Genomic DNA, 12,969 nt, shown 5'->3' on the forward strand with positions numbered 1-12,969 from the left:
TCTCTCTCTCTCTCTTTTTTTCTCTCTGCCTCACTATCGTTCTCTCTCTCTCTCTTTTTTTCTCTCTGCCTCACTATCGTTCTCTCTCTCTCTCTCTCTAAATATATATATTTGTATGTTGTATGATATAACTATAATAATCATTTATTTTATATTGTGTATATTATGTTATAGGTTTTATAGGTTATTGACACTTTTCAGAGCTATGTGCAGCGAAGATGCCGAGTCATTGCTTCACATCCTCACCTTCTTCGGGATGACTGCAGGTGGCAGCACTGCATTGGGTATGAATACGAATTACTTGATCAAGCAATTCATCAACAGCTCCAGTACAAACTGTACCTTTGACATTGTGTGTCTAAATAATGTTATTTTTAATGTACAAATAATTTTTTTAATGTGCAGTGTTGGTAAGTTGATAATGTTAAATCTGTTGACGTTATATTAATCGGCTATATTATTATAATAATGTAATAATAATAATATGGCCGATAAATAACAATACCTTCGTAAACTAATTAGGATAATATGATAATTAATGACAATAATGTTTTGGCAGCTGAGAACCGAGAGGGAGTGTTCGGAATCGTGACAGGGTTTCTTCACAGCATCTGCGCGCTGGAGATCGTCCCCCTGGCACTGCGTCAGACCGTTCTAGCCTCTTGTTTCTGCGTCGCCGGCGCCGTCGTCGCAGCGCCCCCTAGCGACGACGGAGTGGAACTCGTCGAACAAGGTACGGAGGCGGTTGCCATGGCGACGGGAGGGCAAATCAGTCGCCTGTCCGCTTGACGAGCGATGTAACTGTTCAGTCAGTGATGGAAGCGGCGCGATGCAGAATTTATACCTGCATTTTCCCCCGCTGCGTTATAATTAATATAAATTAGCAATCATAAACTTTAATTGGAAATGATTGAATGCATAATAAATAAATAAAACTAAAAATACAATAATGATAATAATGATAATAAAAACTTAATAAAAATAATAAAACTATAATTAATATATTACGTTAACGTGCGTCGTTTTTGTCAGATCCCTGCGTCCTCAAGTTTGCGATGCACATACTGGAGGTCCTCCATCGTAAGGAGGAACAAAGGAGAATCTCCCAGGAGGAGTCGTCGACGGGATCACACGCCGACGCGACGGTGACATCTAGTGGCCAGAAAAGTAATGATCGGGACGCGGAGGCAGGCGGCGCTGACCGGCCGTTCCGTACTGTGGATGGCGCAGAAGACAGCAGTGAGGTGACGCGCGAACGGACTACCGCCGCGGATTCTGCCGACAATAGAGCATCTGGCAGGGCGGACAGTACTGAGCAGGCCGGGGACGTGCCTTCCCCGCGCACGAAAGAGAGTAGTGAAGTCGTTGAGCAACAGGTGGCGCCAGGAGACGTGAGCAACGAGGAACCAGCTGCTATTCTTCACGAACAGTTGATGCGTTTCATTAGGGACCTGATAATGGCTCTACCACAGGTAAAGGGATCGACGGGGTATCTTATATCGTTATCTACCTGTAACTATCATATCGTACCTACCTGTACTCTCTCTTGCTCTGGCTCTCTTTCTTTTCCTTTCTCTCTCTCTCTCTCTTTCTCTCTCTCTCTCTCTTTCTTTCTCTGTCTCTCTCTCTCTCTCTCTCTCTCTCTCTGTCTGTCTGTCTGTCTCTCTCTCTCTCTCTTCCTGCGCGGTCTGGGTGTACACTACGTAAGCACGCCGGGAGACCATAATCTTGCTCTATCTCGTTATCTACCTGTACTCTTGCCTCGTTAACTACCTGTACTCTCGCCTCGTTAACTACCTGTACTCTCACCTCGTTATCTACCTGTACTCTTGCTTCGTTAACTACCTGTACTCTCGCCTCATTATCTACCTGTACTCTCGCCTCGTTATCTACCTGTACTCTCGCCTCGTTATCTACCTGTACTCTTGCCTCGCAATTGAGGTGAACAGTACAGGTGGAGTACGAGTATGAGAGTACAGGCACGATAACCCGAGGCAAGGAATACAGGTAGATAAGCGAGACTCGAGCAGTACCCAGGTAGATAACGACCGGCAAGAATCATAGGTCAGTTAACCCAGTGAGAGTACAGGTAGATAACGAGGCCAAAGAGTACAGGTACGAGGCGGGATCAGCAAAAAAAACGAATAAATGAATAAATCGAATAAATAAATAATTGAACATAATTGAATGAAGTAATGTAATAAACTAAGAGATAAAATATATATAAGTGAGAAAAAAAGAAATATGTATAAAAAAACAGAGAGATAGAGGAAGTAAATAAACACAAAAAGTAACGAATAACCAAGATCAGTATAACGAAATGATGTTATACACCCAAGGTAGGTCTAAGTAACGAGTAAGCCGACTAAAACGATCGTCGAGCCATATCGTACAATCACGCCCAACAGGCCTACGCTTATAACCGCATCACCCCTCGCGGCGAGCTACACACGTCCCCCCAGCATGGCCAGATCCGCGCAACCTGCGGCGAACTAGCTACCCTAGCATCAAACACATCGCCCACCCTTCTCTGCGATTTGCCTATTCTTTCTTCTAGCGCCCTACTAGAAGGTAGTACAGTCGTGTCAGTGTAATAGTTCTCGATTAATTGTCCAGGACGACGAATAGGTCCGCGGACTGGCAGGTAGTGGTTTTAGAGTTGAGTTACCAGATTTCAGTGCTCGCAAGATGTACAGGTGTATAGTTTTAGACGAGCGTTGAGCGCTTGCCAGCACATTAAGCTGCGAGGAGTTTATATATTTTCTCTTGCAGATCGACCTGATAATGAGAGAGTTCCATGCGACAGGAGAGATAATACATGGTCAATGGATAATCATGGACAGCTAACGGACACACACGGTGACACACACACACACGACTAAACACAACACTACGAGACAGCGAGACACACACGTCACAGTCAGGTACGCGCATAAAACTGCAGCATGAGGCCGCGCAAGTACAGGTAGATAGCACGAGCACTTTTAGCAGACCAAGGATCCTAACTGGGGCCTCTCCCGCGGACACGCGTCGACTTCGCGCGTCAGCATGGTGGACCACGTCCGCAAAGCACGCACCGCGCAGCGAGAACACAAGCAGACAGAAAGGAAAGAGCGCAGACGACACACGGCACGCACACACAGACGGAGACCGAGACAACCAGCTCAGCACGGACGAGTAGAGCACAGGACAGACTAGAGACAGACGCAGAGCGAGCACGAACACAGACGACACAAGGCGCGCGATCTCAAAGCAGAGACTGCAGAACAGGAGCAATTAGCACGCACGCAGCAGCACGCACGCACAGCGCAAGCAGCAGAAGGGCGCGACAGACGAGAACAAAAGAGCAGGCAAGAACCCGACACAGACACGACGAAGAGACGCGAGCAGAGACCAGGCACACAGACACGCACACAGACACTCGACACGCACGCGACGCAGCGCACGCACGGCAAACGCACACACAAGCCCACGCAGCGCACGCACGCACAACACACGACACACACGCAACACGCAGCGCAACGCACACGACGCCACGCACAACACACGCACACACACCACCCTCCTCCCCCACACACACGATCTCCTGACACACACACAGCAGTGACTGTCTCGGCATCACAAGCCGGATTCAGATTTCATTCTCGTGTTCTCGGGCTGGTGTCCGCCACGCGTTATTTATGGACCGCCACCTCTGCGCACCTGCCTCCTCCATCACACCCTTCCTCCGACTGCCGCTGCTGCCTGCTGGCTGCTGCTGCTCGCTCGATGTCCGTCCATCATCGGAGAGCAGACTGTATCGGAGACACGAGATGCATGCCGCAGAGACAAGAGATGCTACCGGCAGGAGGAGGGGCGAGGACGCTGCAGGGCAGCAAAAAGGGTAGAGGATTCTGGGAAATCTGTAGGCGAGGAGGGTGGGAGGACGCTGCAGGCAGCAGCAAGGAGGAGAGAGATGGATGAGATGATTTCTGTGGGGAGGAGGCAGGAGATGGTGGGGAGGATGCTGACTGAGATTCGATGTTAGAGGAGGGAAGCAGGACAGCAGGAATAGCGTAGAGAGAGATGGAATAGTTAGCTGATTAGAATAGAAGAAGGGAGAGTAGAGCGAGTGGCTCATGATTCGTGGAGGACGATGAATGAGGGATGGACGAGATGAGAGGAGGATGCCTGGAATGATTCTGTTAGAGGGGAGAGAGAAGGGCAGAAGAAACAGGAGATGCAGAGAGCTCTAAGAGAGAGGTAGAGTGGTCAGTCGTACGGGTAGCACGAGTACTGATAGTTACAGCGTAGGATGAGACCTAGTACGTAGGAATTCTTGGTTACCTCCGAGGTCTCCTGATCGCGCCGTAAATAATAACTTGCCTGTTGGCGTAGAGCGCATTGGTCAGGTCCGCTAGGAATGGAGTGACTGACGGCGATCAGTTCGTGAAGAGGATGCTGTCAGAGTGAGTTCGGCTCTTGATATCCTCGCAGGGTGCTTCGCCTACCGGGGATGTAACGGAGCGGGGTTAGGGGGAGCAAGTGGCTCTGGCGGACCTGTGGGTTGCTCAGGGAGAAACTTCTGCGGGAGGCATTAGCCGCAAATATCACTTCGATCTTTCATGGATGGCGTTGCGCCGGCGCGGAAGGCGAAGACCGTGGATTGCGGAGGTTCTCGCTGCCAGCGACTGGAGAACGAATACATGGCAGGATACTCAAGCTAGTACTGTGGTGCCTCAGTATTGCGCAATGTACGAGAAGATGCTCTATTGTCCGGCCAGAATCTACGGCGCGTAGTCCGTTCGCCCGCGTCACCTCACTGCTGTCTTCTGCCGCCAATCCACAGTACGGAACGCGCCGCTCAGCGCGCGCCTCGCGCCTCGCCGTCCCCCCGATCATACTTTTCTGGCCACTAGATGTCACCGTCGCTGTCGGCGTGCGACCCACACGTGGACGGACTCTCTGGGTCCAGCATTCTCCTTGTTCCTCCTTACGATGGAGGACCTCCAGTATGTGCATCGCACAACTCGAGGACGCAGCGGATCTCGACAAAAACAGCAGCGCACGTAACGAATATATTAATTAAGTTTTATTATTATTATCATTATTGAATTTTTAATTAGTATTTTTAATTTTTAATTTATTAATTTATTATGCATTTCAATCATTTCCAATTAAAATTTTATCGGGTTAGCTAATTTCACATCTAATTTATAACGGCCGCAGCGGGGAGGAAAGAGAGCATGGGGGTTGAGAAGCGAGAGAGAAGAGAGAGAGAGAGAGAGAGGAGAGAGGCGAGGGGAAAAGCCAGAGCGGATGAACATGAGAATTTCTGACGAGAGTCGCGGCCCCTAGTAGCAGCCAATACGAGCTGAAGAGATCTGTAAGAGAGGCTCATACATCGGACCTCGAGATGGGATCGCAAGAGAGAAAAGGAAGCGGGAAACAGGAGAGCGCCAATTGGCTGAATTTGCCCGATCACCGTCGCCATTGGCAACCGCCTCCGTTACCTTGTTCGACGAGTTCCCTGACCGGTTCGCGTTACGGCTAAGAGGAGGAGCGGCCCGAATGTGGGAAAGGGCAAGAAGACGCGCCCGTATGTCTCTCCCAATCTGGCTCGCTATGGGGCTCTTACCTTGACAGTACGACCATGCATGGCCTTAGCTCACCCGGTCGCCTTCGTGACTTCGCTCCTCCCTTCTACTCGCTCTCCGCTCTCGCTCTCTCTCGGCAGTCTCTCATCGCGCTCCTCGCTCTCTCTCTTTCCCTCTCGCTAATTCCTCTCTCGCATCTCTCCCCTTCTCTCTCTCTCTATCTCTCTCTATCTCTCTTTCTGGATCTCTCCCCTTCTCTCTTTCTGGCTCTCTACCCGCGGTGTGCTCCTCTCATCTCTCGACTTCTCCCATTATTCTTGCTGTTCACCAGAGTTGCGTGAAGACAATCCGCCCGTCCGAACCTCGAGTTTCCAACAACAACCGCTCGGCCCTTTCTCGCCTTTACTTTTGCACAAGCTCTGCTCTCATAAGCCATTATATGTGTCATTAATTATCATATTATCCTACATAGTTACGAAGGTAGTTGTTATTTATACGTGCCATAGAATAGATTATTATTCTACATATGGCGATTTAAAAGTAACGAAGCCTAGTAAGTGAGGGGGGAGAGGGGCGAGGGGAAGGAGGTGAGGAGGAAGCGCAGGAGAAGATGAAGGATTGACGACAACGCGAGGACTGGCAGACGGCCAATTAATCAAGACAGACGGACCGACAGCGATCTATTGTATAAACCAACTGCTAGAGCATCCTCTATATAGCTAGTCTACTGATTCTTAATCACCACTAATCCCTATCGCACTTACCATACTCTCCTCTGCATACATACTTTCTAAAACTCTACTATTTCTCTCCTCTTCGTCAGTCTCTTCATACATCGACCTCTTTCTCACTCTTGCTACATCTTTGCTACTCTCCTTAAGCGCACACACAACTTGGCTCTCAAGGTCCCTACAAGTCTTTTAGCATCTACTCGGCTACGCTTCGTCTAGATTTATAATTGTACGTTCTTATCATTATAATTATCGCTAATATATTATATCATTCCCCAATTTAGCGTTGGACCTATGCCACTATTGCTTTCCTATGGTCCATACCCTGCTTATAAGATCAAGTTTCAGTGAGGAGGTTCATATTTTCATATATGACACTTCGGGTCGATGTTCTCTTTCGTTGCTCCATCACTATGCATATTCTGCGAAATCAGTTGCTCGGCTTCTCTCGACTCATTTACAACCCTGTATCAATCGATACTCTCTTCACCTCAACTCGATCGCATTACTACATAACTGTACCTAATATAACCTTCTAATATCTAATCTATACTGATTCATTTATATCTAATATACTCATATCATCAACAGATACATATCTAATATCTATCTGATTTATCTATATCGTATATCGTATATTACTAATATCTTATTAATCTATTCTAATACTATCTAATTATCTATACTATCTCATACTACTATCATATCCTTATACTATACTATTCATATACTATCTTATCATTATTTTCTATAGGTGATCTAGTTCCTAAGTCCTATCTAGTCTATCTTCTTCTATCTAGCCTTATTTATCTATCTATCTAGTCATATCTTGAATCTATCCTATCGTAGTACTAAGTTACATGTATACTATCTATCTAGATCTTAGATGACTAGGTCCTAAGTATCTAATCGTAGTAAAACTATATCTATCATATCGAGTAATCTATCTGAATCGCTATCTATCTAATCGGAATCGAAGTCGCTATCAGATTATGCATAATCGTGAATCTGTAGAAGACTATGAGCTGTAGAGAAGGTGATTCGTTTGTTAGAGGAAGCTGATGAAGAAGTAGAACGCAAACGAGAACTGTGAGGTGGTATTGAACGACAATAAAGACTTTGAAGATAGCGCCGGCCACACAGTGTAGCTGCACATCTTGCAACAGAGAGCCCAAAGAGAACAGCGCACACGGCCCGGCAGCGGCGAGCCCGTGCTGCTTAGCTTCCGCACGACGCGAGACGTAGCCAGTGAACTCCGACCAGCGTAGCACTATAGTGACGCATCGCGTAGGCATTCGGAGAGAGAGAGAGAGAGAGATGTCTCCTACCGAAAAGGAGCCACAGTTGCAGAGTGACAAGGTCGACGCAGACAAAGCAAAGCGAGCTTCAAAGACACATGATATAAGAAATTCAAGAATCCTCGCAGAGAACGTCTGGCAGTTTGAGGAGGGAAAAAGCCACCTAACCTCACAGTGAAGCTAATTGTGCGACGTCACTGAAACCGAAGAGTTCGTCATCATCCGCTTTACTGGAGAAGGTAGATCATGCGAGTGAAAACCCCGATCTGAGAGCTAGAAAAGCAGCAGACAGTGGTGATTCTTCCAAACTAGCAAGCTTTGATCAAGCAAAAGATCGAGAGATACTGCCACGAGGGAGTGAGGAGTCCTTCCTAGCAATTAAAAAACCAGATTACTATATCTACTCACCAACCTGATCTGATTCTGAACTGACGACAGCAGTGTGGGCTGAACTAACAACTCAAAGGCGACGTTAACCGTACCTGTTTGCTGTGGCTCCATACTATCGTACCCCAAGTCCCGGAAACTTCGCATACAAGAACTTGCATAAGTCACGGATGAAGCGACCTATCACGGGCCGAACGCAACATCCATAGTTGGAGGAGATTTTAACGACTCCTTACCATCGAGACTGGACAGAGTAGAGACAGTTAAGGATCAATGACGCACACAGGAGCAGAAATCAGTGGCGAACAACCTACTGATCCTAGCAAAATGACCTAATTTGATTAGGGAGAACAGAGAGGAGAAAATAAAGGTTAACATTCCAACTGAGAAGTCAAGAGAACTTCCAAAAACATTCTGCGACTTGATATTCCCGACAAAGCACAAATTCACGTTAGATGTAGCGTGAGAATACCTCAAAAGTTAGGTCCAGGCCTAATTACCATAAGGTTACCATGCAAATTGTTTCATATGTTGAAAAGACACAAACCAGCAGAGGAGTTACAGATCATGCAGCAAGCAAGGAACAAGAACAGACCAACCACTCAGACCAAGATATACCACTGATGAGCACAACAGGAAGAGACTGGAGACCGCAATCAAACAGGCGAGCGAACCGTATGACTCACCCGACCTGCTTCACAGCTCGCGTCGAATATTGCGCACAGAAGGCTCCTAGGAGAGACATCTGCGAGGTCGACGGAGCCTACCGGTTTTTTAATACTTTTTTCGCCCGCAGACCTGACTGGGTGCTCGTCAAAGAGATAACAGGATTGGATAGGAAATACTCCGGTCAAGCTCATCAAGTTAGTGCTTGAATAGAGAGCACAAAAAATCCAGTTACAACACATGATGATCATTACATCACCATTGACATAACGCAACAAATGGGTAAATAGAAGTGCGAGAAAGATCATAATAGATATCCATTGATTCACTTCCTCGGTCCTCCGACATTAACAAACGAGGCAGCACGGCCTAAAGATACGACAAACTGCCGAACTAGGACACAATAACAAGCTCTAAACTAGTTAACATTCATATTACGAGTAACATCTCATATAGTATCTCCATTATAATCTAACATACACCTATCTCCCCACTGCACTTTCAAGATCTAACTCCAAACTTAGTGCAATCCGTTAGGCCAGTGATCGCAGCTTCATCTCATATGCTTCATGACACAGAATGAGACGAAGTGAGACGTATGACCCTACAACATACTATCTCACATCAGGTTGACACAACCTTTCCAAGACGTTCGGAGGTACAATTAAACAGTAAGAAGCAAGAATACTAGGGTGAGCCCTCTTGAACATCCTTAGGAAATAATAAATACGGACTGCCAAGGAGAAAGCAAACACACTTTAATAACTAATATCAAATCCGAATCTTTACTGAGAGGAAACTTTAAGTAGCGCATGCCTTAGAAGAGGCTAAAAAAAAAAGGCTCCAAAAACACCAGAAAGATGCCAGACGATAACCACGTCACGGAGGAAGAAGTGCGTACGGAAAACTTCTTTCAAGACATAGAAGCAGACAAGGTTTCAGTCCAGTAGTCAGATTCCAGCAAGAATAATGAAAAATTGCAGCTCCTGTCCCTGTTCCCTATCCTTTCATTCATCTTACCAACAACTCCGCATTACTGGACAGTTCCCAAAAGATTGGAACGGCTAATCATCACCACCAGTTTTAAGAAGAGCAATAAAGAGCGTCCAGAACTATCGTCTTGTTTGCTTACATCAATATCTAGCAAGATATTTGAACATATCAAAATAGCCAAGTCAGAATATGGACTCGAAGGAAAAGAATGTTATAATGAAAACCAGCATGGCTTCCGTAGTAATCCGATCCTGTGTAGAGCCAAGCTGCTGATAACAACCTCAGGACCTTGCAACTTAGATAACAATAGGAGGCAGACGGATGTAATAATACTAGGACTTCAGTAAAAGCCTTCGACAAGGTCCCACACCAACGCCTTCTTTCAGTCAAGCTTGCACATTAGCATTACAGGTATCCGTGGTGGAAAGCTTTTAGCCATGGATAGCAGCTTTTTCTCACCAGACGTACCCAGCGTGATAGTGTAGAAGGAGAACTTCTCGGCACTGCGACTGCTGTTACTTTCAGAAGTTCCACAAGCGAACGGGGGATACTAGAACCATCCGTTCCTCCTCGTTCATTAACCGACTTGCCAGACAACCATGCTTCCCAAACTCCGATTATTCGCAGATGATTGTCTGTTGTACGCGAGATTAGCACATCAGCAAGACCAGGAAGCGCTTTCAAGACGATCTGACACAGTGGTACAATGAGACATCGCACATAGCCAGATAGACAGTTTAACGCAAGCCAAGTGCTACATCATGAATATCTCCTCTTTCTGCGCAAAAAACATCATAGGCTTACATTCTACCATATTCAGCGGACATCTTCATTGCAGTATTGTTCACATCAACCCGTATCGTGGAAGCTTCACCTAGACAGTGCCTCAGCGTCGGAACCGTCCACATTGACAACATATGTGTGAGGCCAACACTATCTTTTAGGCCCGAAATCTGGGCCCTGCCAGCATCAGCGCATTAAGGAAGAGCGTACAAACACTCTTGTACTACCAAGCCTGGATTTACTACTCATGAGTGTGGAGACTCACACCAAGAGCAAATATAAACTTAAGCTAGAATGATACAAAACAATCTGCCCAAGAATCTTGCCTGTTGCACAAATTTAAGAAAACCATCACCAAACTTTCTACACAAAGGTTCACGCAAACGATTTTTCCCACACAAAGGACAAACGGATCACAAAGCATCTGACCATGAGAAAGAATACTGCGTACATAACAATAGAAATACAGCATAAAATACAACATATCTCTATTTCTATCTATTTATCTATCAATCTATTTATCTATCTATCTATCTATCTATACTATCTATCTATCATTATCTATCTATCTATCTATCTATCTATCTATCTATCTATCTATCTATCTATCTAATCTATCTACTCTATCTATCTATACTATCTATCTATTCTATCTATCTAGCTATCTATCTATACTATCTATCATATCATATTCTATCTAGCTATCTATCCATCCATCCATCCATCCATTTCCATCCATCCATCCATCCATCCAATACCATCTATCTGAATCTATCTATCTATCTATCCATCCATCCATCATCCATCCATCCATCCATCCATCCATCCACTCCATCCATCCATTACATCCATCCATCCATCCATCCATCCATCCATCCATCCATTCCATCCATCCATCCATCCATCAATCATCTATCATCTATCATATCTATCTATCTCCATTGATTTTCTGCGTAGTCGCTTCACCAACCGAACCGTTCCCCTTTACGAATGACGGGCAACATGCCGCCCTGCATGGCAGAAGGACCGAATTCGATCGTCCGGCGCGACAGAAAAAACATTGTTTGTTTAAGAAGAATGCCGATCGACCGACGGAGAGATTTGCGACTGCTTTCGGGACGAAAACACAAAAAGTTCGCCTGTGTGCATGTTTTCAGACGACCGCCGCTGACGACTGAACGACGATGATGACGACATGGCGAGGATTATGGTGATAGCGATGATGTTGACGATGATCATGACCGTCGACGACAACGATGGCAATTGACAATGACAGGTGACGATGGACGACACACATTTCACGTCTAAATCACTGGGAGAGGCAGTCGAGAGTGGCGTGTGCTGATGCGTGCAAATCTATCTAGGTTGGCATTAGCCAGTAACAGGGAACGGCAGGCCTAATCAGTCCGCTGATACACGCACGCACGCACGCACGCACGCAAGCACGCACGCATGCGCCACACAATACATACACACACGCACGCACGTTTGTGAGTACTGTGTTTTAGCCACGCAGATTATTTAGGTAAAAATTCTCATTCAGAGACGACGGCGAAGGGACAACAGAAGACATTAGGTGCATACTTTTAAGAGCACCACATAAATTCAACGGGACAGAACGCATTCAAGAAACGCGTACAAAGCAACAATTAGCCTCTACGTCGTTGCGACGCGGTTGTATCAACGGCCATCAGTTCGTAGCCTGCCACCTTCGGACATTAATCGCCAGCCGGGTCGGTCTACACCCACTAGTCTCGCGAACATAAATTTGGAAGGGGTTTCCTTTTTTTTTAATTTTCTAGGTCAGCGACGTACGCGCGTAACGGTTTTTAAAAAGTGATGCGCGGTTTTGTCTAGAACGGGAAGAGCGCCGATACTTAATCAGTCTTTATCGTTATGTAGACATTCAACCAACTGCTGGACATTGCTCATTCTATTAGCTATATAATAATCATCATTTGAAGTATTTTCACGTTTATACAGACTATGTTCGTTACTACTGTCTAACAGAGCCGAATATAAATCATACCAAATTCCATTTGCTACACATGCAAATGACGACTGGGCGTCAGAGCTCGCCCTGTTTAAATATTTATCAGGCCGAGCTTTGTCCACGAGAGCACACAGATGCACGCAGCCACGCACGCAGCGCAGTAACTCATCTCTGTCCTCGCGCGGACGCTATTTCATCAGCACAAGCAGCACACCACACGCACTAGCGCCTGACACAATGCACGGCAGACACGCACCACTACGACGAGCAAACACTGGCGGCGTGCGCGCGCGCGCGACAGCCCAGCAGAGCGCCCTACGCGATCATACAGCAGCAGCCACGCCCACCGTATCGCACGCGAGACGCAACTCAGACGAGCATCACACACAGCAAACGACGCACGCACCACCCACATTCGCAAGAATACGCGTCTACTTCACCGCACAGACCAACGCCCTACGCTTAACGTCATTTCTCATGTTAAGTACTGCTCTAGATCACTGTTCTCAATAGCTCTCCAGTGGACAGAGGACTTGCATTGT

The 12,969-nt window shown here is 46.4% G+C and overlaps 1 protein-coding gene across 1 annotated transcript in view; it reads left to right on the forward strand.

The window, feature by feature from the left end:
• Positions 1 to 203: 203 nt before the first annotated feature.
• LOC106810058 overlaps positions 204 to 12,969 on the forward strand; it is a 14,975-nt gene continuing 2,209 nt past the window's right edge. Inside the window, exons 1-3 of the mRNA XM_014813323.1 lie at positions 204 to 284; positions 560 to 733; positions 1,033 to 1,472. Of these exons, the coding sequence (XP_014668809.1) occupies positions 206 to 284; positions 560 to 733; positions 1,033 to 1,472 (693 nt within the window). The 5' untranslated portion in view covers positions 204 to 205. The remainder of the gene's footprint in view (positions 285 to 559; positions 734 to 1,032; positions 1,473 to 12,969) is intronic.

Source organism: Priapulus caudatus, unplaced genomic scaffold (assembly GCF_000485595.1).
Source record: "Priapulus caudatus unplaced genomic scaffold, Priapulus_caudatus-5.0.1 Scaffold407, whole genome shotgun sequence".
Taxonomy (NCBI): domain Eukaryota; kingdom Metazoa; phylum Priapulida; class Priapulimorpha; order Priapulimorphida; family Priapulidae; genus Priapulus; species Priapulus caudatus.